The sequence below is a fragment of the Microtus ochrogaster genome, linkage group LG5 (genome assembly GCF_000317375.1).
Source record: "Microtus ochrogaster isolate Prairie Vole_2 linkage group LG5, MicOch1.0, whole genome shotgun sequence".
NCBI lineage: Eukaryota > Metazoa > Chordata > Mammalia > Rodentia > Cricetidae > Microtus > Microtus ochrogaster.
In genome coordinates this window covers 36,952,651-36,980,013 of record NC_022031.1, presented here as the reverse complement: position 1 = coordinate 36,980,013, position 27,363 = coordinate 36,952,651, and the positions used below count along the sequence as shown (strand labels likewise).

Genomic DNA, 27,363 nt, shown 5'->3' with positions numbered 1-27,363 from the left:
TTTCCCTCTAGCCCCGTGACAGGCTTCCAGGTAACTGTGCGCTGTCCACTCTACTGACCATGGCAATGAGGCTCTCTTTTCTGGCCACCTGGATGTTTGCTGGAGATGGGAGGAGCTGCAGCCTTGCGGCTCTTTCCCAGAATGTTTATCTTTTTCTCGAATGTTTTATCTGCTCATATTTGGCACAGCTCAACATGATTTGACTGGCTGTGGCACAGGCATTTTGGGTGTGGTGTTGGTCGAGAAGGTAGACAGGCATATCAGGCTGGATTCATTGGGGGAAATAACAGGCTGAGCTGGGATCTGGGACAGATAGTGCAAATCCCTCAAGGGGGCAGGGAGTTCTGGGCATCTTCAATCTCAGAGGCCCTTCTTGCCCAACAATGCTTTAAGGAGATAACTCATCATTTGTTCAAAAGGGAAGATAATTGTGTGTGTGTGTGTGTGTGTGAGTGAGTTGCTTTTATTTATTTGTGTATGTGTGTATATGTGTGTGGACCTGTGTGCCATGGTGTGAGTGTGGAGATTGGAGGACACCTTGTGGGAGTCAGTAGTTTTCCACTCTGTGGGTTTCAGGGATAGAACTCGTGTTGTCAGGCTTGGTTGCAAATACCTTCACCTGCCGAGCCTTCTTGCTGGCCTAGGATTCTTATCTAGATGTAAACAGGAGCTCCTGATAGCCAAGGCCCTTTTAGATCACTTGTTGACGGGGCAATTTCCCTGGCTTTTGGAGGGGGCTGCTTTTAGCTGAGCCTCTGCCGTGGCTTGTGAGTGACACTGAAGATGAAGTACTTGCTAGGTCTGTTCTGGGCTCTTGGCTCTCAGGCATTTCTCTGTATCAGGCTGCTGCCTCCCTTCACCCGTGTGTGCGTGTGCGGACACAGGCAGGCTGATTAGAACAGCCTGTGCTGGGACACGTGGGAGAGGACTGTCCTTGACTTATCCACTCTGGGATGACTGTTGGGACCTCATCCCCCTTTCTTTTAAGGGTGAAATCTCATCCTGGGTATTAGAGGAGGTGCAGAGATCTTCACTTGGATGCAGATCTTGCAGCTTTAAATTTGAGTAACTAGCCCTTTAAGCCAGTTTTGTCTTGCTGCTTTTCTCTGGAGGCAATAATTTATTGATGTGCACACAGATCCTACTGTCTTTATCTAACAGTCATATTAGACAGAACCTAACTACCTGAAGCAGTGAGGTACATTCTAGGAAAAGCATTTCAAGGCCTCACCTCATTTCAGACACAGTCAGGTAGCCAGAAAGTGGATACCTGATTGCTAAAGTCCTTCAGAAATACCCTCCATGACAGTCTGGATCTTTTTTTTTATGGTAAAACCTGTTCATTTCTCCCAAATAACATTATGGCTGGAAAAATGAGCCCTGCCTGTTCTTTATTCTACACTTGCTAGGGCTGTGGCTCAGTGATTTGCATATATAACGCCTTGGGTTTAATTCCAGCACTGGGGGGAGGGGGGAATCCCAGGTTCGAGTGTGGAAACCACCTTGGCAGAAGGGCGTCAGATGATCTGGGGACGTGGAAAATAAGAGCCACATGTGGGGTTGGCTTTAAATCATGGTTTCTTGGTTTGGCATTCTTGGAGGGGACTCGGTGGTTTTCTTGCCTCAGGTTAATGCCCAGAAAGACTAGTTCGGAGGGCCAGGAGTTGCCTTGATAGGGTCCAGAGATTGGAGAGAAGATCCTTCTAAGGTGCTTGTGCATCCCTTCCTCTGAAAAGTCTTATGTGGATGTCGGGATGACTCTGGTAATTGCAGTGTGTACTGTGCACAGCACTAGAGCTACAAAGAAGGACAAGGATCTCCCTTGCAGCAATGTACAATTTAGACAAGAGAGACATGATTACTATGTCTCTGAACTGTGTGTGTGTATGTCCCTTTCCCTAACATTCTAACCTCCCTTCCTTCCGTTGAGAAAGAAACTCAGGCTTGATATCAGAGTTCTTCTGTCCTGATTTTATTTGATTGTGTGAAAATTTTCCTTTTCTTTCCTCAGCTGCCCATTAGCTCTGCTGGGTAACCTTAACTTGCTGCTTTATAATGATGATAATGAGATATCAACGGCCATCTGCCTGGGTATTATGGTCTTTGAGTAGCAGCAGGGTAGGGATTTCCAGGCTAATTTAGGGGTTGAGAATGATGGGGCAGCTGATGCCAAGTCAGCCTGAGCCCTCCCACAGGTTCCACCCTGGGACCGTTCAGACTTTGGAGGCACAGTCAACAGGCTTAGCTTGGGCTCAGTGGGCTAAGGGTCTCTGGGAAAGGGGCTTAGTTATTTTTTGGTCAAACCTGGAGATTCCTTCACTTCCAACTTACTTCTCCCTCTGTTCCTTATTCCCATTCTTTGTACCCTGTTTGTTCCTGCCAAGAGAGGCTGAGATTCTGCTTGAATTAATGTCTACTTGGAGTTTGCAGAGTTTTTTTTTAATGCAGTGGAATGGTAATCTTTTATAAGAAATTGTGTGCATGCATGCCTGTGTGTGTGAGAGCATCCGTATGTGTGTGCACATGTGTGTGTCCATGTGTAGGCATGCTTGCACCCTGTGGAGATCACAAGACAACTTTGGGTATTAGTCCTTGCCTTCCACAGTGTTTGAGGCAAGGTTTCTTGTTGTTTGCTGCTGCGTACAGCAGGGCTGCCTGTTCCATGAGCTGCTGGGATTCTCCTGTCTCCTCCTCCCAGACTGGTTGTAGGAGCCCTGGAAATATAGACATGCTATAGCCTGGCTTGTACTTGGGGATTCAGATTTAGGGGCTCCTGATTTCACAGCAAAAACTTTATCCACTGACCATCTCCCCAGCTTCAGAGTGGTCTTCTGATAAATCTGCTTCCCTTGGAGACTCTGGTTTTACATTTGATTCTGCCATAGTTGATGTGCTCCCTGGGCCACTGACCAGCCAGGCCCTGAAACTTTGAAGGGCCTTAGCAAGGTGTGAGGCTGAGCTTCATGATCTCCATAGAGCTAGCCTTCCTGTATCTCCTGAAAGCTGCCTGCAGCTGTGACTTAAAAGACCTCAGTTGTGAGCCTTTGTTTGTCTGGGTCTGTGCAGGGTGAGGTGAGGGTGCCTTTGTACCCGGGAGAGCTCTCTAAGTCCTGTTCTGAAAGTCAGAGACCTCTAGGTTAGAGGGTTGTGGCCTGATTTTAGTTCTAAGTGAACGTGGCCTAAGGGGATTTGTCCTTAGCAGAGAGAGGGATGATGAGTCACTTGCCGGGTGTTCTTGTTCTGGTTCCACGTTTTCAGCTTGTCCTCAGCCCTTACTTCCTTGTACAAATGGAGGCCAGGGGCTGTGTCATTTGTTGGTTGTGGCTGAACTCTTAGCAAGGTGTGGGATTTTAAGTGTGTTCTGGGTGTATTGTGTAACTATAATGATTTGCCTCATAGAGGTGTCAGGACAAAGACCGCGGGTCTTCACGTTTGCTTTTTTTTTCTATTTTAGGGTAGGAGCAACCGTGTGTGTGTGTGTGTGTGTGTGTGTGTGTGTGTGTGTGTGTGTGTAAAGTAATGAGGGGGTGGGTGTATAACTCAGTGCAGAGAACTTGTATGATTTGATGATCTCCAGCTCTGAAAACATACAAACAAAAATCAGGCACATTGAAAATAATTTGCGAAGTTAAAAGAAAGAAAAATACACCCACATTCTTTTCACCCAGATAAAAATGCTTTCCTATTTTCTGCTCGTCTTCTCTTTTGACATGTTTAAGAATATAGCTGCTGCCTTGTTTCTGGGTTTTTGTTGTTTGTTTGTTGTTGACAGTGTCTTCCTAGGTTTCCCAGGCTTGTAACTGCTGCTGTAGCCACTCCAGGACCAGCTCCAGATGGGCTGGTACCATACTCAGTGTACCGGCTAGTTTTTATGTCGTTCAACACAAGCTGGAGTCTCTTGGGAAGAGGGAACCTCTGTGGAGCAAATGCTCCCATCAGGTTTGCCTGTGAGTAAGCCTGTGGTCCATTTTCTTAGTGATCGATATCTGTAGGAGGGTCCATCTATTGTGAGTGGTTCCACCCCTGGGCAGACTGTCCTGGGTGCTGTAAGAAAGCAGCCAGGCAAGCCATGAAGGAGGAATAAGCCAACATGCAGCATCTCTTCATGGCTTAAGTGTCAGATGAAATAATTCATTTCCTCCCCAAGTTGCTTTTGGTCGTGGTCTTTATCACAGCAATAAAATCCTAACTAAGACACCCAGGATGACTGATATCTTTACAGGAGGAACAATAAACTGATGTAAATTCATACAGATAGCCTGGTTATCATTCTTTTTTTTTTTTATTCATTGCAATCTTGGTCCTGCATCTTTTAAATAATCACAGAGGTGGAATGGGGATAATTCAGTAGTAGAAGGGTGATTGCTAGCAGTTGCGAGGCCCCAGGCTTGATCCCTGTACTGCAAGAAAATAATAAAACAAAAGTAGCAAATAAATCACAGAAGCAGTATCATCTAGGTCGGCAGAGTATGCCTTAGCTGTCTTATAGTCAGCTGTTGTTAGACACATATATGTGGGTGTCTGGAGGTGTGGTGAGCCTTGTGCACCAAATTGTACTTTTTGTATGCTGTCTGTAGAACATTTTCCAAAAGAGAAAAAAAGGTGATTTTTTTTTTTTTGAGAAGCTCTAGGTTTCAAGCCTCCTACAAAGGGTTAAGTGCATTGGAAATGACAGGTTTGCACAGTGCTGCCAAATGATTACCACTTATGTGGAATGATAGGTCTAGAATTCTGATTAAGAGGAGAAAAGGGTCAGGAAGCGCCTGGGCGGGTCCTTAGAGCTGGCTGAGCAGATCTGCTGCGGATAGAACCCATGGGGATGGTGTGCCCTCAGTAACTTCTCGACTTGTTCCCTTAGCTGCCAGATCCCTGGGTAGGCTCATATGGCCTAATATGGCTCCAGGGCTGGGTGCTGGCTGAGTCCTGGTGGGCCAGCCACTGCTGTTGACATCATCAAGATGTGACAGAGGGGAGGTGGGAAGGAGCCAGCAAATCAGATTCTGAAACACACACAGCTTTCCTGCTACCCCGTGTTCCTGAGTTCCAGGGAGGGGCTGTGGAGTGAGACTCTGACGTTTCCGGGAATTCTCTTAAGGGAAAAGCCTGGGGAAGCCACAGAGCCTGGCTTTCAGTGAGGACTGTGGATTGCGTCAACAAAGCCTCAGGCTGCTGCGCTCTCGCTTGGCTCTTTCCAAGGAGTGTATTTTGAAGTTACTCCATTTTGAATGTCCTCAGTGGAGCTAAATTCTCTTCGGAGGGGATGTTTGGTGTGGAGAATCTGCCGGGGGTCATTTGGCACTGAGCTTTTTGGAGTTAGAGCAAGGTTGCATTGAAGGAAGGGGCAGGATTCTGCCAGACCAGCTTGACCCATGTAGCATCTGAGGTCAGGTTCCTTCCTGCCTTTCCATGTGGGCCTGGAGGGGCCTGATAGGAGCGTCAGCAAATGCTTGGCCCAATGACAGGGTTTCTCCTAAAAATGCCTTTAACATTTTCTTTGAAAGTTCATCCCTGTTTTGCTTAATATCCTCTTGCCTTTGACGTCCTGAAACCACAGAGCTGCTGTTGGTGCGACAAGACACCCAACAGCCTGAAGAAAGAGAAAGAGACGGCAGGCAGAAAAGTACTCTAAGATCGGGGAGACTCAGAGAAGCTGAGTGTCAGGCAAGCGTGGGGACATGGCCTGGTAGCTTCCTCTATTCAGATAAGCCTTGTAGGCAGCCTAAGCAGGGGCCCTGCTGGCCATCATATTTAAAAGAGACCCCCAAAGGAAGAGGACAGACGTGACCTCATTTGCTTATACAGCAGACTTTTATGGACAACCGTACTGTTGGAAGTGCGAGAGGTAGACACAGACAAGGTCCAGCCTTTGGCTATCGAAGAGTCCCTGCACAGTGGGTGAATTAGGTCCAGAGCCTTTCTGTTCAGAGGCTCTGAGGGGCAGGGAGTAAAATGGGTGGTCTGGACTAGGGCCAGCATCAGAAACCAAGGGCCCCTTGCACACAGTGATGCTGGCAACCCTGCCTTAGCCTGTCTGACTCTTCCCGGGCTGTGGTGGGCTGGGGTCTATTGCTGGAAATAGCTCCTGACCTCTTCTAGTTGCTGTCACGCAGCTAAATCTCCCCCTGTTGCCAACAGTGACCCACAGGAAGTGAAGGCCGATGGAGCCGGAAGACGCTAAAAGAGGCAGTGGCGCAGGCTGTTGGGACTGCTGTAGGCAGGAGGGACCTTGGGGAGGCAGTGGAGGGAGCTGGAGTGGAGAGGGCAGGGCGGGTCTGCAACACCGTGGATTCAGAGTTTTGCCCCTGGGGTGTTAGGCCAATCCAGACTCCTTTGGGTCCTGTTGCCTCCCTGAAGCTCAAGTGAACTGTTTCTCTCCTCCCTAAATTCTAGTGTGGGGTGTGTGTAGAGATACCAGCTCTCTCTGCAGCACGGAAGGCCTCAGAAATTCCTTGTGGGGCTCACCACCCACTGCTTTCAGAGCATTTGTGGTGAGGCTGCTTCTGAGGATTCTGGCCTCTTTGTCAAATAGGCGTGATGATGTAGCAGGTGCATCTAAGGCTGACTAAGAAACAGAGCGAGGGATGGCTTAGCGGTTAAGCGTGCCCTGCTTTTCTAGAGGAACCAAGTTTGGTTCCCAGCACCAACCCTGAGTGGTTCACAGCCACCTGACTCTTGCTCCTGGGATCTGATTGTCCGGACCTCTGAGGGCACTTGTACACACACAGTAAACACTCACACAGACAAACATGAACTGAGGAATGGCTCTGTCATACTAGGCAGCTGTGAGGTGTGAGAACGTTGTCTCTGCAGGCTTCAGTGTTCTCCTGTATAAAATGGGGTAATAATAGTATCACTTAAGAGATGAGAGGCTTAGGGAATGGCCATGAAATGGCCTAAAATAGCGCCTGGTACGTGTTAAGCTCTGATTGTGTTGTTTATCCTTGATAGTGGTAATGCTATATAGTCCCTTGAGGATACCTGAGGTCACACAAGTTGTACTGAACCCTATTTGCCTGTGACAAACCTTAATTTCCAAATCAAGCATAGGTAAGAGACAATAGTAGTAAAAATGGAACAATTTTATAATGGTTACCAATATGCTGCAATAAGAATTCTTTAAGACTAGTGGATGGTTTCTGGAATTTTGCATGTGGTATTTTAAGACAGTAGATAGGGCTAGCCCAGGGTGGTAACTGAAATTGTGGAATGGGAAGCTGAGTGGGGGCTGGAATGCCCATTTTTGATGAATTTCCCCCTTGCTAGGGGCCAGGAATTAAACTAGGAACCTTGCGTATTCTAGACAAGCACTCTACCCCTGAGCCACACCTCTGGCCCAGCCTCCCTGTGTGTTTGTGTGTGTGTATATACATACATGCTTGCTCACACGCACACATTGAAGTGTGGACGTGTGGAGGCTAGAGATCAATGTCCTATGTCTTCCTCGATAGTTCTCCACCTTACTTTTTGAGCAGGTTTCTCAGTAAGTCTGGAGCTCACTGCCTAGTGGGGGCTAGCAAGCTCTGGAACCCCACTCAGCTCATTCTTCCCACCACTAAGTTCACAGACATGTACCACCATGTCTGACTTTGATACGATGCAGGCCGTCTGAATTCAGGTTTTCCGGCTTGCACGGCAAGCACCTTACCCACTGAGCCATACCTTCCTTCTCTCACTCATGTGTCTCACTTTATGGGATCTCTTCTCTTTATAGTTAAAAATGATACCACACTAAATTTTTTTAAAAATTGTCCCTACCACTGTAATAAAGCTAAAATGTCAAAATGCATGCATAATTTACTGTTATATTCATAATTTCATAATTATTGTGTGAGACTAATTTAAATTCAGCTATTTCGATTACCTTCCAAAGTGTAATTTTGCCTATACTTAGCCTGATTATCTTTAGTTGTGGCTGCCTAGTATCTTTTTACCTTTTTTTTCCCCGTGGAACTTGCTCTGTAGGTCAGCCTAGCCTCGAACTCAGAGAGCTGACTGCCTCTGCCTCGAGAGTGCTGGGTTTAAAGAAATATGACACCACTTCCTGGCTTAACTGTTTTGTTTTTTAATTAAATATTTTCTTTCCTAATTAAAGGTTTTTCATATGATATACTTGGATCATGTTTTCCCCTCCCCTAGTTGCTCTAGTTCTCACTGTGTAGTTAAGGCTGACCTAAAATTCATAATCCTCCTGCCTCAACCTCATGTCTGTTTACTAACCTTACTGCTAATTCCTTAGTGTTCTTCATTCCAGGTTTCACTGTCCTAATCTTGAACACATTTTGTAGGACATAGTTCTTTATTTCAATTGAATTACTGAGGCATTTATCTAATTCTTCTTTATCAATAAAAAAAGCAGGAGTCAGACATTGGGGTAAGAACCTGAAAGATCAGAGAAGCAGGGGAGCAGCCACAGTGACTTCCTACCACTTCTGTTCCTTCCTCCAAAAGGGCTGAGATCCTCTCTCAGCCCCGCCTTACTACTTCCTGTCTCCTATCTGTCCATAGTCCTCCAAACCTCTATGGTTCGTTTCGGGTCAGCTAGTGGCTGACTCCATCCTCTGACCCAAAGCAAGCTTTGTTTTCAGAATGAAATCAAAATATCACACAACAAATTACTTCCTGGGGATATAATCTTAGAAAGAATCTGTAGGTCAGATACAGTCGTTCTGAACGTGGGTTCACATTGCCACACTGCTTTCTGAGAGGTCTGGAATTGTTCACAGGCTCTGAATTTGAAATTCCCAGCTTCTAAAGAATCTGAAGAGAGTGTTGAATCTATCTTGAGCTTCATGTGAACTTTCCTGGTGTGTCTCTCTCCCTCTTCCTCTCTCTTCTTCTCCTCCCCCACCCTTGTGTGTGTGTGTGTGTGTGTGTGTGTGTGACAGAGGGAGAGAGACAGAGATAGAGAGGATTTTCCCAAGCATGGCATGCTTTTTCAGACAGAGCCTCTGCCTCTGGGCTGTTCCTGCCTGGGTTCTCTAAAGAGAAGTCTGTGATTCTTTATACTCCATAAGCAGAGATGATTTATACAAGTCATCTTTTTCCTCCTTCCTTTAAAAGCAAAGCCAAGCTTATAGAATAGGATCGGATGTTGGCTATAAAAGCCTGACTTCAAAATGATATTGGTCTAAACCTTTGTGAGTTGGTTGCATGCAGCCAGTCATAGAGACTCTTAGGAATAGTTTGTGACAGACTAGCCTGGATGCTTGATCTTTTAACCTGAGTGGACAAATTCCTGTGTAACAGCTCTGGTTTATAGAAGCCAATAACAGCGCCCAAATCAAAGAACACTGAAATCATACTGGATTAAAAATAAGTTGATGCAGTTGTCTAAGATCTGTAACTACGAAGGGCTAAGTATTTTCCTTGCACATGCCTTCTGTCTGGCTTACAGGGCTGGAGGTTGAGTTCAGGGCCTCGTACATGCCAGGGCAGGCCTCTCTGGGAGGCCAGTAGGAGCTTGCTTAATTGCATAAATGGTAAAGTGATTAGAGCCAGTGATTTCAAATGACCACAAGTTTCTCGATCCAGGAGATGGGGCCGTATTCAACTTGTAAGGGGCACTGCCTTCCTCTTCTAGTCACTTCCTGTATCTTCTACCAAATTCACAGTTCCCTTCTGATGTAGTAAGACACTCTGGGTCCTTTGAATCAGGCAGAGCTGTTTTCTTCCTATGTGAAATGGGATCATTGCTTTCCTTGGAGGGTTCACAAGAGGATCCATGACATGAGGTGTATAATTGCTGATCAGTGATGCTCCTTGGGCACAGAAGTGTACATTCAGTTCAGGCTGACTTGGTCAAGTGTCTTGCCAATGGAGTGGTGAGAAGCTATGACCAAAGCTTATGGGATCGGAAAACTCAGAGTTGAGATTGGCCTGGCTGTGTGGACGGACCTCCTCCAGGCCACAGGGAGAAGGGCTTCACCTTGTTCATCCACACTGGGAACGAACTTGGACTGCGTGCTTCCACGTGTTAGGTGTGCCAGGTATTTGTAGAACCTGCACAGCCTTCTCAGGATGGACAGTTTGTGAGTATGCAAATCATAAACAGTTACAAGTTGTTCAGAGGGAGCCAGAAAGGAGTGTTTTGTGGAGTTGGATATTTTGTGGTGTCTCAAGAGGAGAGAAGGTGTGTTATTGAAATAGAAAACTGGAGAATTCTACACAGAGAAATCCTGTCTGGAAAAACAAACAAACAAACAAAATGGACACCACATGTAAGTGTGTTCAGTTAGGTCGTATGTCTGGTGTGTTGGCAGACCACCTAAGGCACAAACCTGGGATAGCCTTCTATGTTCTACATAGGGGCTGGAGTTGAAATCCAGGATGCCCAGTCCATAGGTCAGGTCTGTTGCCAATGTACTGAGTAGTCTCTGGGTCTCAGTTTCTCATGGGATAAGACCCAGGGTTAGCTTGGATGCTCATTGGAGTATCTTCCCGCCTGATGTTGCTAGAGTAGCCATGGTTAGCCGGAAGGCTTCACTGAGAGACACTGAAGTGTGTACGAGGGCTGCCTTGTAAAGCTGGGATGGTTGTCAGTGGGGCTTGAGAACCAGGCTTGAGTCTCAGCTCAAGAAATGCACACTTGCCCTGCCCTCACACGGTGTTGTGGTTTACAGATTCACACCTGAGAATTGTGCAACTGAGTTACAAGAAAGCGCTCTCTCTCTCTCTCTCTCTCTCTCTCTCTCTCTCTCTCTCTCTCTCTCACACACACACACACACACACACACACACACACACACACACACTGCACTCCATGCTTTATATAAATTATAATTGTGTTGGGCTGCATTCATAGCTATCCATGGGTGCCTTTGGTGCACACACACCTGCTTAGATTCATCGGGCAAGCCCAGGGCCTAAGCAGGACAGCAGATGCTCGGGCTCAGCTGTTGAGTGGCTCAGTGTGCAAACCTAGTCAGTGGGCACCAATCTGACTATAGAGTCCGAGACTGCAGCCACAGCCCCATCAGCCGTGCACAACTTTATATTTGTTCAGCGCTCCCTGCATGCCAGGTGCCCGGGAAAGTTTCCCGTTAGCACTCACAGCAGCACGTTTTCCTGCTGAATTGTTCTGATGTGACCTACTGTTATACTGCCGAGTAGCTATGATACACAAGGGCGTTCCTTTGTTCTTCCCAGGTGGGGAAATACTCAGGCTTCTACTGTTAAGAATTGTGTTGGAAAGGGAGTTTCATGGTGCACGCCTTTTATCCCAGCACTCGGGAGATGGAGGCAGGTGGATCTCTGTGAGTTTGAGGTCAGCCAAGTCTCCAGAGTAAGTTTCAGAACAGCCAGGGCTACACAGAGAAACCCTCTCTCAAAAAAACAAAAACAAAACAAAGCAAAAAGCAAAAGAATTCTGTAGATGCAGACAGCTGTACCCAGAAGGCCACAGGTTACTCGGGGAGCAGAGGAGTCAAAAGCCAGAGAAGAGAAGTAGGCTTACTCCAGCCTTAGATCATGTCAGACTGTCGCGGTGACCGCCCAGACCTGCAGGCCTAGGAGTACAGATGCTGTCCTCCCTTCCCCGGCAGCCCTTGGAGAGCCCCTCCCACTCCGCTGTCACTCCTAGTTTCTTCTTTCCTATCCACTTCTCAAACTCAATCTCATGGCCCGTTGTCATCTCTGTTCTAGTTACTGGTTTTATTGCCTTGTTTGCTATTTGTTGTGTTTTATCTTTATTCTCATTCCCATCACCGAGCCCCAACACGGGCAGCCCTGCTCCTGTGTTTACAGCACATGTGTGTGCTTCCACTGGCTACATTGAAACCCCTGGAATGTGTGTGTGTGTGCATTTCTCATTTCAAACCATTACATTTCTTAGTTTAACATGCAGTAAAGTGATTTCTTTGTCATGTAGTTTTGTGGACTCAAAGATGCTTATATTTGTGTCAATGCCACCGTAATCAAAATACAGGCCGGTTTAATTCCTTCCAACACCCGCCTCATGAGCCGCAGCCTCCTCTCGGTAACCCCACCCTCACCTCACAGTCTACACATCACAGAACTCACTGTTTAGGCCAGGCTGACGTTGGACTCTATATAATCCTCCTGCCTCCGCCTCCCACATGCTAGGATTGTTGAACTATCACACCCAGCGATTTGTTTTTTTTTATTACTCTTATCTTCCTCCATCCCAGAGCCTTACACAAAATAGATAAGCACCTTACCACTGAGCCCCTACCACTGAGCCCCAGCTTTAAAAGGAGAGAGACAAAGAGAGGGAGAGGGAAAGGGGGAGAGAGGACACATGCGCTTGTGTTTTGAGACCAGATCTCTGCTGTATGGTCTTGGCTGGCCTAGAATTCATGTTTCTTCTCCACTTCCTGAATCCTGGCCTGGCAGGCAACCCCTGCCTAGTTCCTTATGAAGGTTTTGTCAGTTGTACCAATAATGTGGTAAAAAGAAAATCAGAAACCATGCATTATTTTCAGCCTCTCCATCTGGCACCATATCCCAGACTGCCTTTGTATTTTCTGACAGGACATTGTTGAAGAGTAGAAGCCAGTTATTTGTAGGCATTTGCTGTCTGTTCATGATGACATGTTTTGTGTGTTTTGTTTGGACAGGGTCTCACTATGTAGCCCAGGCTAGCTTTACACTTGTGTTCCTCCAGGACTACCCCCTCAGCCTACTCTTACTATGTAAATATTCAATTTTCATCAAACTTCCCTTCACTGGATTGTTTTTTTTAACGTCTGTGGTTATTTATTCCTGAATTAATTACTGTAGTGGTTGATGTCTTTGCATTTGTTACTTAAAAGAATCCCCCCCCACACCAAATTTTTTTTTTTTTTTTTTTTTGGTTTTTCGAGACAGGGTTTCTCTGTGGCTTTGGAGCCTGTCCTGGAACTAGCTCTGTAGACCAGGCTGGTCTCGAACTCACAGAGATCCGCCTGCCTCTGCCTCCCGAGTGCTGGGATTAAAGGCGTGCGCCACCACCGCCCGGCTCCCCCCCCCCACCAATTCTGTTTTCCTCTGCTCTTTGAATTATAGATCAATGAAGACTGAATTCTTTTTTAATATTATTTTTCGAGATTATAATATAATTACATCTTTCCCTCCTTCCATTCCCTCCCTCCAAACTCCCCTATATGCTACTCCTTGCTCTCTTTCAGATTTATGCTCTTGTGTTTTCATTGGTTGTTACATACATACTGTTTATGCACTTGCATTCCTAAACGCCTAAGTACAGCCTGCTCACAGACTGTCGATTCTCAGGTTTTACTTTATCCATTGGGTTACAGCTTCTACTGCCATTCTAATGCTTACCATCCCAGGCTTCCCAGTGGATTCCCCACCGGCTGGCTCCTGTATCCTTTTGCTATATCCTTTTAGGAAAGAGTGAGTGTTTCAGGACGCTGCTCTTTCTCTGACAGCCCTGGCACAGCCGTTTCTCCAGTGAGTCCTAGTTCTTTTCAGGAGAGGATATATTTAGAAAATAAGAATTGACTGCCAGCTGTTCACTTTTGTGTTTAGGAGCCGTTTACCATGTGTGCTCGTAGCCTGTTGATTCTGACTGCCCAGTGATTCTTCTCTGATTTTCTCCTCTCCTTTTCTTTTCCCATGCTCCTTGCCCAGATAGCATCATGAGGAACATCTGTAGATAGGACTCTCCTGTCTCTGCCTTCTATGTCATCGGAGGAACACTGGGATTGCAGATGTGTGCTACCAAGCCCAGCTTTCTGTGGGTTTCTGAGGATTTGAACCCAGGTTCTAATACTTGTGCAGCAAGTGCTTTATCCTCTGAGCCATCTCCCCGCCTACCGTGGGCTTTCTAGGAGCCTTCTTTCTGAGATTGACAGCTAAAGGCGGGTACATTTTATACAAATCCCAGCTAAGGGATAAGAGAAGGAATCTCTCTTTAGGGTTGCACAAAAGGAAGCAGAAATTCATCCTTGGATTTCCCTACAAAGGTAAACACCAAGCTAATTGACTGGGCCACAGACAACCACAGACTCTTAACTTAAGAGCCGAGGGTCTCTGTTTTCAGTTCTGGTAGAAACCTTTCTCCCTTTGGACAGAAGGAAACGGTCACATCTCCAGTTCTGGAACCCCAAGAGGCTTCCCAGCACTGTCTTGTTTCTGTGGCACCACCAACAGACACGCGGGAGAAGGGTTAGCTCAGTGACGTCACAGGAGACACAGCTTTTATGCTGCCTCCCTAAGTCTACTCCCTGGATCCGAGGTTGAGAAGGATTCGGAGACACAGGTAGGCCATAGCATAGGGACAGAGGCGTGACTTACAATCTGCTCTCCTCCATGGAGTGATATCATGACCATCAAAACCCTAAAGGATTAGTGAAGGGCAGAGCTAGATGGCTCTTCAGAGCCACGACTGCTCCTATGCAGCTGTCAGCCCCTCTAGCCCTAACTTCTCTCCACGTGGAGGAACTGTGGGGCCCCTCCGGCCCTGGGCAGGAGTCCTTAGGGTCTGGTTTGTGTGGATCCTGACCCTTCAAGGTGATGTAATCTGGTCATAGCTTTGTTCCGTTAGGTCTTAATGCCTTTGGTGCAACCTCCATGGGCTGTGTGGCCAAGGCCAAGCCTTTTCTGGTCATCCCACAGCCTGAATAAGAAGACTCTGAGATTTGAAAACTTGGGCTTAATCTCAGAAGGGATGAGTAGCACGTGTAAAGAGTGTGTTTTCTGTGGCAGTGCGAGGCTCAGGTGAGGGAAGGCAACGAGTGTATTTTCATTAGGTTAGTTCATCCTTTGACACAACTCAAATTATAGGCCTATAGCCTAAAGAAAATTTTAACTTAAAATTTAACCTTATTTCGGGCAGTACCAGCAGCTGATGACTCAGGAGCTGTGCCTGGAAACAAAATGGAGGCCTACAGTCTAAAAATAAGTGGTTTTGTCTCAAAGCAAAACAAAACCTCAGCAAACAAATAAACAGAAAACAACCCTAGTACTCATATTAAGATGCAGGAGGGGAGATGGCTCAGTGGCTGAGATTAACTGCTGCTCTCCCAGAGGTCCTCTGGGTTCAATTCCCAGAATCCACATGGGGACTCCTAAGTGTCTCTAACTCCAGTTTCAGGCGATGCGATGTTCTGTTTTTATCTCCGAGGGCACTAGACACACCTGTGGTACACAGACATCATATACATGGAGATAAAACACTCATACACAGACACTTTTAAAAATAAAATAAAATTAGAAAACCAGAGCTGCGACTTCTGGGCTACTCAGCATGTGTGTGGGCACAGACATGCTACACAACAAGATTGTCCCTTCACCGCGCAGCTGAAGTGGGACAGGTGGCAGCCTCACCAGCACTGTGACAGCCAACCACAGTGCTTGGCCTTTGACGCTTAGGGAGGTCTTTAGTGATGCAGACAGCCTTGTGTCACTGTGAGAAATGACGGTTCCCTGCAGTAGAGGGCTCACGTAGGTGAGGCTACCTTCTGCACACCAACGGTTACACAGTAGGGCAGTGTGGGCATGTGACAAGGTGGCCCTGAGCAGAGAGACGGACAAAGGAGCAACTAGCCCCACTGTGATTCAACTTGCTGCTTGACCTTCTGGCTTTGCCTTGAGCAAATTCTTTGTGTTCCTCTTCTCTTAGCGTAGAGTTCCTGTACAACAGATGTTCTGTTTCCTGTCGAAAATGGTGATGAGTTGGCGGAAAGAAAACGGGTGTGGAACTTGCGTTCTGTGCAAGTTTGTACAGCTTGTGCCCAAGATGTGTCCGCAGTAGGAAAAGATGGGTTTCTTCTTCCTCTCTTTTTAAAAATTTATCTTATTCTGATAGCCAAGTCCCAGATTTGAAACCAGGCATAGTTGTGCACAACCTGTGATCCCAGCACATAAGGGTAGAGGTTGTAGCAGTTCAAGGCCATCCTCACCTATATAGTGAGTTTGAGCTGCTTGGGCTATATGAAAATCTGTCTCAAAGTAGAACAAAAATTCTTTGATTTGAATCTTTAAAAAAAAATGTATTTGCCAGGCATGGTGGCACGCATCCTTAATCCTAGTGCTCGGGAGGCAGAGGCAGATGGATCTCAGTGAGCTCCAGGCCGGCCTGGTCTACAAAGTGAGTTCCAAGACAGTCAGAGCTGTTACACAGAGAAACCCTGTTGTGAAAAAAAAATATTTATTTACTGTATGTCTTAGGGTTTTTATTGCTCTGAAGATACCATGATCATGGCAACGCTTATAAGGGGAACATTTAATTGGGGGGCACTTGCTTACAGTTTTAGAGGTTCAGTCCATTATCATCGAGCATGGTGGCGTGCACACAGACGTAGTGCTGGAGTAGCTGAGAGTTCTACATCTTGCAGGCAACAGGAAGTCGACTGAGACACTAGGGTTATCCTGAGCATAGGAAACCTCAAAGCCCACCCCCACAGTGACGCACTTCCTCCAACAAGGCGATACCCACTCCAACAAAGCCATACCTCCTAATAGTGCCACTCCCTATGAGATTATGAGGACCAATTACATTCAAACCACCACAAGGTATGTGTGTGCTTGAGGGTGTGCGCCATGGCACACGTGGCCACGCTATGGAAGGCAGTTGTCCCTCCCCCGTGTGGGGTCTGGAGACTGACCCCAGTTCATCAGACAGCAAACACCTTTACCTTTGATCTGCTGGGCCATCTTGCCAGCCCACATTTGATGTCTTTTTATTGGAAGATGTTTTCTTTGGAGATGGAACTAAAGGCTGGAATCACCTTTCCTTGGAGACATGTCCCAAATGTACAATAAATGACACAAACATTTGATGTTAGAAGTAAATTATGGCCAGGCGGTGGAGACATATGCCATTAATCCCAGTACTCGGAAGGCAGAGGCAGGTGGATCTCTGGGAGTTCCAAGTCAGTCAGGACTTCAGAGTGGGATTCTGTCTTTAAAAGAAAAAAAAAAAGATAAACTATTTATAGTGACTTGGAAATCCTCGAGAGTTAAGTGGTTTTTCTTAGTTAAAATAACATTTTATTTATTTCGTGTTTGTTGGGGGGCATATGCCGTGTATGCTTGTAGAAGTCACAGCTTGAGACAGCTCTCTCCACCCACCCTTTGGATCCCAGGGTTCAAACTCAGTCCTCGGGCTTGGCAGCAGGTGCCTTCATCCACTGAGCTATCTTGCTAACCCAGTTCTAGAAAATAATTTTAGCGTGTTTATAAGTGTACATGGTGTGTGTGCTCGTGTATGTGTGTGGGTGCCACAGCACAGGTGTAAAGGTCAGAGGACAGCTCTGAGGAGCCCGATCCCTCCTTCCACCATGTCGGTCCTGAGGCAGATTCTGGCTGTTCGGCATGGTAGTAAGTACCTTACTTACTCCCTGAGCTATTTGATTTGACAGCTCAGGGAGAAACGCTTCCTTCCCGTGGGAATTGCGAGTCCAGTCTGGTGTTCTTTACCCCTGTCCTATCACGCCTTCACTGAAATGCGTTGTTGCTTGTGTCAGTGGCAGAGCAGCAAGGAGGAGAGTGCAGGGCCAGTTGGGGAAGGTTGTATAGTTGTTTGTTTTTACTCCTGGGGGCCTGCCATCCAGCTCCCAAATAAATACATGGAGACTTATTCTTCCGTATGAATGCCAGCTTTAGCTTGGCTTGTTTCTAGCCAGTTTTTCTAATTTAAATTATCCTATTTCTCTTTCACGACGTTTTGCCTCTGGGCTTTTTTCTTTCCTTTATTCTATATATCTTTCTCTCCTTACTCTGTGATTGGCTGGGTAGCTTTCCCTGGAGTCCCCCTCTCCTCCTTTCCTTGCTCCTCACTTCCCTAGATTCCTCCTCCTGTTTATTCTCTCTGCCCGCCTGCCCCACCTCTTTCTCCTCCCTAGTTATTGGCTGTTCAGCTCTTTTTAGACCAATCAGGTCGTTGTAGACAAACAAAGTAACAGAGCCTTACAGGGTTAAACAAAGGCAGCGGAAAAGAAAGCAACACAGTTTTGCCCCATTAAACAAATACTCCCCAGCACAGATGAACGTAATACATCTTAAGCTAATATTCTACAGCAGAAGGTGTGCATGTGTGTTTTAGTGTGTGCTGTGTTTCAGAAGCAGAGGGACTCACTGGCAAGTGGATACAATCTGTGTGATCAACCCCCCCTCCCCACCCAGAGGCACCAAGGGGCCCAGCGGAGCTGTGCTGCAAAGCTTTCCTTGACTCTCTGCCCTGGCCCTGATGTCATTTCCCTCCTTGGGTATCAGGTCACCACTGTCACATGCCCCACCATGACCTGCTTTGCTGGGCCTCCTCATGTTTTGTCTTGGGCTCTCCCCAACTGCCACACTGAAAGCGGCAGCCGCTTCTTAAGGCACCTTCTGGGACCCCTGGCGCATGGTAACTGCTAGTGGGGTGCAGGTCTGAGTGAGCGTGATGTTGTGACTATTTCAGATAAGAGGATGAAAATAGAGCAAACCTCCTGGTCCAGCATGGGGGGTGGGGAGAGGTGACTAGGTTTAGTCATATCTGTTAGTCAGTCCGTGGAGGGATCTAGAGGGTGTGTCCTCCTCCAGAGGCTGAAGGGAAGGTTTGGGGTCAGCTCTCACTTCTAGACTAAAAACCACCTGAGTCTTGTTTTTTGGTTTTTGAGATAGAATCTCACGTAGCCCAGGCTGGTCTTGATCCTCTGACCAAGCTTTGCTTCCCAGGTGGTAAGATTATTGGCTTGTGTCATCAGCCCTGGTTTAATAATGTGTCTCTCCCAAGCCCAGACATCCTGTTGCACTGCCTGGCTGCTTCTGGTGCATTCCTGCCCTTTGGAATCCAGGGGCACCTAGAGGAGAGGCTCCCCCCCCCACATCTGTCTGTGGGCCAGCACGTTATTAGGGAGGTCAGAAGAAGGACTGGATGGTGAGATCTGGGACTTGGCCCCAAACACAGATCCAAAACCACAGCTCCTAGAGTACCAGCCTCCTAGGCCCTGTCTACTGAACACTCCCCAAATGGTGGGATTTCTTGCTTAGAACATTTTTGCAAGGAATTTAGAGGCCTGGCACTCAAAGATCTGGGAGGACATTTTGTAAAACATAAAATTAAAAAAATCAATCCAGTATTAAAAGCCACCATGGTTTCTTATTTTCCTAAGAAAAAATACCTTTGAATAGACTAAGATCCTCAATCCTGGACGAGAGACTGCGCCTCCAGTAGATTATTAGCTTGATGGACGTGAGTTCAGCATTTCTTTTCTTTCTTCTGGTTTTTTCAAGACAGGGTTTCTCTGTGTAGCCCTGGCTGTTCTAGAACTCACTGTGTAGACCAGGCTGGCCTTGAACTCAGAGATCTGCCAGCCTATGCCTCCCCGAGAGCTAAAATTAAAATCACTGCCCAGCGGTTACTGTTGTTACCGCCTAGCTTCAGGTGGGGATTATGTCCTAAACCACTCACTGGCCTGTCGGGTTGGAAATCAGTGACCTGAAGGTTCTAACCTGTTTACTAAGGCTGGAGGATTGATCTGGTGGCCTAGCCAATATGAAAGTGGGCCAGTGTTGAGGTTAGCTTAGATTAGCCCTGCTTTTTCTTTTCCTTTTCACTTTTTGGTTTTTTGAGACAAGAGTCTTTTTTTTTGTGTGTGTGTAGCCCTGGCAGTCCTGGAATTTGTTCTGTAGATCAGACTGGCCTTGAACTCAGAGATCTACCTGCCTCTGCCTCCCCAGTGCTGGAATTAAAGATGTGCACCACCAAGCCCAGCTTAGCCCTGCTTTTGACAGGAGGCACACGTGTGTCTGGATTTGCTGTGTCTTTTAAGGAAGCAGCGGAATTTGCAGAGTCGAACTCACACATTGAAGTTATTGAGTGACTTACACAAAAGGCCATGACCTGGACTCCCAGCCGCGAGGCCCACGTGGCAGTGCTTGGGCCTGGGGAGCCGAGGACAGCTCACGTCTCATCTGCTTACGTAACCCTGCTTTTCAGCTTTCAGAGCCAAGAAAACACACAAGCCAGCCCAGCGGGGCTGAGGGCTTGTGGAAGCAGACGCCATGCGCCACACAGCCAGGGTGCCTTGGCCCAGCCTGAGCATTGTCACGACGTTCTCAGGCTTTTGCTGCCCCTTGTACGCTTCCTGTGTCTATAGGCAGTGGCTCCGAGAACTGGTAGCAGAGGCGCATGTCTGTAAATGGTGCCAGTCCTTGCCTGCCTGGAGTCCAGCTCCTTGGATTTTCGTATTGAGGTGGAGCTGGGTGTGCAATGGAGGCTAGCCCCTCTGTATGACAAAAGCTCTGCAGCTTCCTGGCTGACATGGGACCCAAGAAGGCGTTTGCCTCTGGGCCTGCTGCTGCTTGTATGCTCTTCACCCTAGAGGCGGGAGCTGCAGGATTCCCAGAATGTGGGGGGTCAGAGGTGGGAGTCGGGGAAGAGTTGCCATGTGGAGAGGAGCATGGGGGTGAGGTATTCTCCATGTATTGAAGGCGTGGGCTGCGAGAGTGGAAAAGGCTATCAGTGGCCGAACTCTGTGTGGAGCCCCTGGAAGAGCGCATTCCTTGGACAGCTGGAAACCAGGGCAGGTTTCCTTTATATTTAGTATATACCCAGCAGGGAGCTTCTAGGAGGTGGGAACATTCTTGTCTGGCCTCTTTCTTCTCGTTCCTCAACTTGGCCTCCTTGGGCTGTCATACAAACTGGCACTCAGTTGGTGCCCAGAAAGCACTGGCTGACACAAAGAAAAATGTTCTTGTCTTAACCCAAGGAGAGTTTGTGTAATGTAAACATTCCGGGATAAAAGGCTGGTTTCATTCTTGGTAGGCTCCCAGGGACTTGGTCAGCATGCTTTTCATACCTTTGTGCGTGCATGCGTGTGTGCTTGTACGTGCAACAGAGGCCAGCAAAAACAGGGACAGAGTATTGGAGTTGGGTAGGAAGAGGAGGAAATGGAAGATAGACTGCCCATGTCAGCTCCTCCACTGGATAGGCAGCAGTGTTGTTGCCAAGGGAACCCTGGAGGAGAACCAAGTCAAAGGGTAGGTACTGAAGGATAGCGTGCACATGGGGTAGGTTAGTTAAGGTGTCTGTGGCACCTGGGTAGCCAGCAGAAAGACAGGGCCTGGGGACAGAATTTGGGGAGTGGGCATTATTTAAAACAGACCCGAATGAAAGGGAGAGAGATTGTTACCAAGGAAAGAGGCTGAGAAGGCATGGGTGGTAAGCAGGGGGACGTGAGAGGGCACGGCACTTGGTAATTAAGTATTCCTTCTTAGTCATCTCCCATTCAGGGCATCCATAGCTTCCTTTCTGCTTGGCCATTGATGCCATCCAGGGAGCAAGGAAGGTGAGAATAGGGTTTCCAGAAGATTCCAGTGTGGGGTCTGTTCTTCCTAGTTTTACCCAGCACTCCAACCTGTCGGGTATCTGTGAGAGCTCAGAGCTCATCCAGTCTAATCCTTGCAGTGTATGGACGGGAAACTAGGCACCCTGAGAGCAGAGGGAATCATCCAAGGATCGTCCAATAAGTCACTGAGGCAGCTGCACTGGGAATCCCGGGGTCCCCTCTCTTATTCGGGGCTCTTTACCTCAGCATCTTTCTGCTGGGACAACACAGGACACTTCCCCTGCAGGATCCTCGGGGAAGCTTGGCAGACCTCACGTGAACTCCTGTCTTCTGGGTTGGTTTGGAAGGTAACTCCGCTGCCTCTTGGGTTCTTGTAAATAGGGTTTTGTTTTCAGTATCTCTAGAACCAATGGACATGGTAGGGAACAGATGCTGTGGGGTCCCCGAAGGAAGAACCCAGTGATGGGTCATGAATTCACTGTACCTTGGGGTCTCCCAGAGAGAGGACTTGTCCTAGGGTTGGAGAGTTGAGCTTCTAAACTTAGTAGGTCTCGTGGGAAGGGGTGGGGATCCCTAAGAACCTTCATTGCTAGAAAGTGTCAGGTGTGAAAATGGGTCGTCAAGCTCTGTTGTCCATTTTGCCTAGTGAGAATTATCCGGGGTCTGGGGAGATGGCTCAGTCATAAAGGGCCCACTGCAAAAGCATGAGGCCCAAGTTGGTATCCCCAGAAGCTAGGTTTGGAGCATATACCTGTAGTCCCAGTGCTGGGGCAGAGAACAAGAATGGAGGACATGCCCACCCTAGAGCTCAACCTCAGTGAGAGACCCTGTCTCAGAAACTAAGGTGGAAAGCAATTAAGGGAAAAAAATAATGTTGACTTCTGGCCTCCAGACACGCACATACCTGTACACACCCATAGGAACACATGTCCATAGCACGCTGATACATTTAAAACCAAAATCTCTTGGGCTTTTTGTTAATTATCCACTTCTGTCCCTTCCAAGGTCAGCTGAGGTGGACTGAGGTTGTGTGTTGGTGCCAGTTACCCCAGGAAATTCTGTTGATAGGACTGAGGTATATTGTACCAGGTGACTATTACCATAGTTCTGGAGCAGAGTGCCTGCTCACCTAGGGGGCATCTTGGGAGGTCAGAACAGGGACAGTAGCAATATTGTTCAGAACTGGTTCTGCAAGACCCCTGGCCTCCAAAAGGGAGGTCCTAGCCTGGATTCGAGGCACAGCTCTTTTGAGTTTGAGGCTCTCCTTGACTAAGCTCTGCGGTCATCAAGAGGCCAAGGGATGGAGTTCTGCTGAGGGCTGCCTGTTGATGTAGAAGTCGGGTGGTTCAGGGTGAGCAGGCCAGGCTGAGGAAATAGGCACCGAGATGGGGAAGGCAGGCGAATGGTAGGCCTTGTTGCCCAGCTGAAGTGTCTGGCCTCGCTTTGATTCAAGGCCACACAGCTTTCACCACGAAGGTGATATAATCAGAGCTTCATCTCAGAAGAAAAGAAATGAATGGGAACAGGTCTTATAATGAAGGACACTGAGAGAAGATTGAGGAGGTTCCCAGGAAAGGGAGAGGAAGTGACAACTATCCAGAAACACTTACCAGGCAGGGGAGCAGGCTCACAGCTTCCTTTGCTAGAAGATTTTAGGAGGCAGCTGTTCTCAGAGCATGTGAGCGACATTGTTTTTATAAGCAGGACAGATTGGGGCCTGCACAGCAGTGAGCAGGAGTACTGGTTCTCACTCATGTATTTCAGGAGATTCTGATCTGTCAGTGTTCCTCCCACAGGGGTTCCTCCCTGTGTTCTAGTGCCTGGTCTGTTTCACGTGTGAAGCTGGCCATGGCACAGTAACAGTTCCCCAAATGACGACATTAGTTCAGTAATGATATAGGTTTAGGAAATGGTAAGCTAGCAAGCTGCAAGGGGTTTCTTGACAGCACGGGTTTTTCAGTGCCTTTGGGTGCTTTCCAGAAGCAGGATTTAGTTTGTGTGACTCCCACCCTGGCTTGTTCTGGGCATAATTCTCCACTGAGCATCTTGCTGGGGCTCATGTTTCTGGAACCTATTTCGAGGATCTCTGAGGATGGTGAAGCACTATGAGCCCTGGCTTGCAGACTTGGATCCTGTGTTTGCCTGGACCACTTTGTGCACAGGCTCCTTTCTTCCCTCTGTTCCTGGCCACCATGTCAGAATCTACTATCTGCCTTTCCTTAGTCCTCTGAGCCAAGCACTTTCTTACTGGTCTCTAACCACAGGACAGAAATTCTGGAGGCTGACTTTGCCTTAACAGCTCTGGCTGTCCTGGAACTCACCCTGTTGATCAGGTTGGCCTTGAGCTCACAGAGATAGATCTTCCTGCCTCTGCCTCCAAGTGCTGGGATTAAAGGTGTTATGCCATGACAGCTGGGAGGGCTTTTTGTTGTTGTTGTTGTTGTTGTTATTGTCTTTCTTTTTTTTTCTTAGTGATCTTTTCAACTGTTCCCTTTGTTTCCCCTCCTCTCCTCTGGCGTCACATTGCCTCCTTCCTTCTCCATTGACCCTTCGGCTCCTCACTATCTGCAGTGTGAGTCCCACACACCACACCCCTCCTTTCTTTCCTCTAGTTAGAATTTTGGTTTCTCCAGTTAGATTTTTCTTTTGTTTTGTTTTCCAGAGACAGAGTTTCTCTGTGTAACTACCCTAACTGTCCTGGAACTTGCTTTATAGACCAGGTTGACCTCAAACTCAGAGATCAGCCTGCCTCTGCCTCCCTGAGTGCTGGGACTAAAGGGTGCCACCATACCCTGCTTAGATTAAGTTTAGAAAGAGCTGTCTAAAGCCATACAGATGGCAGAGCTGGGTCTCAAGCTCAGGATTTCTGAGAAAAGGCTTTTGCATCTCTGCTCACCAGACTGTACTGCAACAGTCAAGTGTTGTGAGCAGAAATTGATTCCATTTTTTTCACAGTGCCACCCAAGTGGGAGAGGGTATCTTGGGCAGGGAGTGTTCCAGAGGTGACTGACTGTCTGGGTTTGCCAGGACTGGGAGTTCCTGGAACAAGGGGCTTCTGAGGTGATCAGTCACACCAGCGCTGGGCAAGGACTCGCTTTCTGCCGCACCCCATGTCCTCCCTCCTCCAGGAAGAGCTGTATCTGTAACTGTGGTCTGGTCTGCTGATGCAGTCTGTGGCATGGTGGGACCCGCAGCTGGCTAACGTCTTCCTTCCGCCTCTCCAGTTGGCCCCATGGTGATCGACTTTAATATTCCCGTGGATCTGGAGCTTTTGGCCAAGAAGAACCCAGAGATAAAGATGGGCGGTCGTTTCTCCCCCAAGGACTGTGTTTCTCCTCACAAGGTGGCCATCATTATCCCATTCCGCAACCGGCAGGAGCACCTCAAATATTGGCTGTATTATTTGCACCCAATCCTACAGCGCCAACAACTGGACTATGGCATCTACGTTATCAACCAGGTGAGGCTTGGGAAGATGGGGCGAGGGAGGTGGAACTCAGGTACACAAACGCCTGCGCAATTAGTACTAAAGGAAGGGAGTGATTTCATTGACAATCTGGCATTTTATAGTGAAATGCCAACCCTGCCACTGCTTCTGCCCTTAATTAAACACGCAGTGAGCTAAATGCCAAACGGTATGCTTGCTTATTGATAGTAGCTCTGCTAGCCAAGCCAACTGGGAAGGCCGTGATTGAGAAAAAAGCAAAAGGCATCTCCAATTATCACAAAGCACTGATTATCATTTTAAGGTAACTGTATATTTTTCTTCCTACTTTACAAAAATATTACAAACACAATATCCATTTTGTGTCAGACTTTTGAACAACTTTGAAATTGATCAAGCCAGACAGTAAGAGACCTATACCAAGTTGAGGTTGAATGTGTCTCCATACAAGCCAGCCGTGAGTGAGAAGTCTGGAAAGGTCCTATTCCAGAGCCTCAGAGAGTGGTGTAGGTTAGTCTGAGCTTGGCACTGCACTTCAGATCGTGTGTGTCAGGATGCTATCCGCCTAGGACACGAATGCTGAAGACTTTCCGGCCTCTGTCACCACAGTCTGGAGACAAAGAACCTTTTATAAGGTTCTTTTGAGACAGGATCTCACTATGGAACCCTGATTGTCCTGAAACTCACTCTGTAGACCAGGGTGGCCTCAAACTCACAGATATCTGCCTGCTTCTGCCTTCCGAGGGCTGGGATTAGAGGCATGCACCAAGAACTTTTATAAATAAATAAATAAACAAGCAAACAAACTTTGCTTATTTCAATACGCTTAATGAGAATTACTACTTGTTCCACGAATTTAACTTTGGTATTTCAACTTTATCTCCCATACTTAAATTCATGTTTCTATTGTAGGTGTGTTGACAGGTCTGACTTATCTGTGTGCCAGATTTCATTGAAATGTCTTTGAAAAGACAGTTTGCCCCCTCGGTTTCAAGCTCAGCTTTGAGCCTGCTTGAGGTAGTAAAATTGCTAACTGTTTTCTGCTTCCATCAAAGTCCAGGGACTTTGCATGTCTTCAAGGAAGCTGGGATAGTGTTTGCCTATCTGGCAGAGGGCTCCTGTGGCCTGGTGCTGCCTCAGGGATGTTCTAGAGAAGTGTGACATTGCAACATCCTGAAGCTTCCAGCCCACTTTAGACAGCTCATTAACAATTAAAAATAGTTATGAGCTGGGCCATGGTGCTGCACACTTTTAATTCCAGCACTCAGGAGGCAGAGGCAGGCAGATCGGTGAGTTCCAGGACAGTCAGGGCTACACAAAGAAACCCTGTCTCGAAAAGGCAAAAAAAAAAAAAAAAAAATGATTGCATGATGATTGTCTAATGCTTTGGAAATTTAGAGGAAGAAGAAAGCTGTGCCCTGATAATATAGTACAGGAGTTTCTAAATATGTGAGAAGGCAGATCTCATTGTTAAAGAGCCTTCCCATGCCCTGGCACACTGTGACCTCCGGAAGCGTTTCCTGAGCTAGTCTAGACAGAGAGCTGTTTTCCAAGAATGTCTCCAGTGATGAGTGTTCTGTGAGTCACACTTTGGAGAAAGCAACCCCAATTCAGCCCCTTTCTTTTTTCTGTTGCTCTCCCTAGGATATACTACGAACTCCTTTCTCTTATTCCCACTTGTACCTTAGTATCAGCAAAAGAATTTTTTGCTGGGCAGTAGTGGTGCAAGCCTTTAAATCCCAGCACTTGGGAGGCAGAGGCGGACAGATCTCTGAAAGTCTGAAGCTAACCTGGTCTACAGAGCAAGTTCCAGGATAGGCTCCAAAGCTACACAGAGAAATCTTGTCTTGAAAAATTAAAAAAGAAAGAAAGAGAGAGAAGAAAAAGAATCTTTTTTAGGAGTTGGTGTAGCTCAGTGGTAGAATGCCTGCCGAGCATTCAAGTGCCTATCTTTGAGCTCCAGCAGAGCCGCCCGTCACTGTTTGCTAGGACTTGCCTAGACCCTAGAGGGCAGGGAGCGAGTTTTCTGCTCAGTGTCGCAGCAAAGAGACTCAGAGAGGGTGAATAACAGCAGAGATACATACTGGTCACAAATAAGAGTGGTCTACAGCTATACCCCAACCCGGACTCCAAGTTTAATGTCCTTCTACTGGGTCACGGGAGCTCTTTTTGAAGCCATTTAGCCTCTTCCTGGGATGTTTCTCAAAGCCTTGTATCCAGGACTGGGGGCAAGCCCCATGCTGGAGAGCCATTTCCCAGTCAGTGATCATGGGCCGACCACGTAAGCCTTGCTAACCTGGTTCCCTCCAAGAGAGGAAAGGAAGTTAGTATTTCCTCACTGGGCCTCGAAGCACCTGTTGTGCGGCAAACCCTTAGTAAATATTAGCTGTTTAATAACAGCTAATTACCTTGATTCCGTCTTTCCCCTCTCCCCATTCTTCCTGCTTCTTGCCTCTGCCTGGTACTTTGCTGATAAGTTCTTTATTGTTCTTCCTGTCTCCTGCTTTATCCCAGCACAGTACCAATATCAGGGTCTTGCCTACCACCCGTTGGGACCTCTGTATGGACAGAAGATAGTAGATACTGGCGTGAGTCAGACGACAGGCCCAGAAGTCTCAGGGACCATGTCTTATCAACTTCTTCAGAGAGGTCCCCCACACAGAAATGAACTCCTACAAGTTTTTA

General features: G+C 47.4%; 1 protein-coding gene across 1 annotated transcript in view; it reads left to right on the top strand.

Annotated features, from left to right (window-relative positions):
* The window catches only part of B4galt1 (beta-1,4-galactosyltransferase 1), a 47,790-nt gene that overhangs the window by 3,309 nt on the left and 17,118 nt on the right, over window positions 1-27,363 (top strand). Inside the window, exon 2 of the mRNA XM_005361995.3 lies at window positions 24,458-24,693. Coding sequence (XP_005362052.1) covers window positions 24,458-24,693 — 236 coding nt within the window. The remainder of the gene's footprint in view (window positions 1-24,457; window positions 24,694-27,363) is intronic.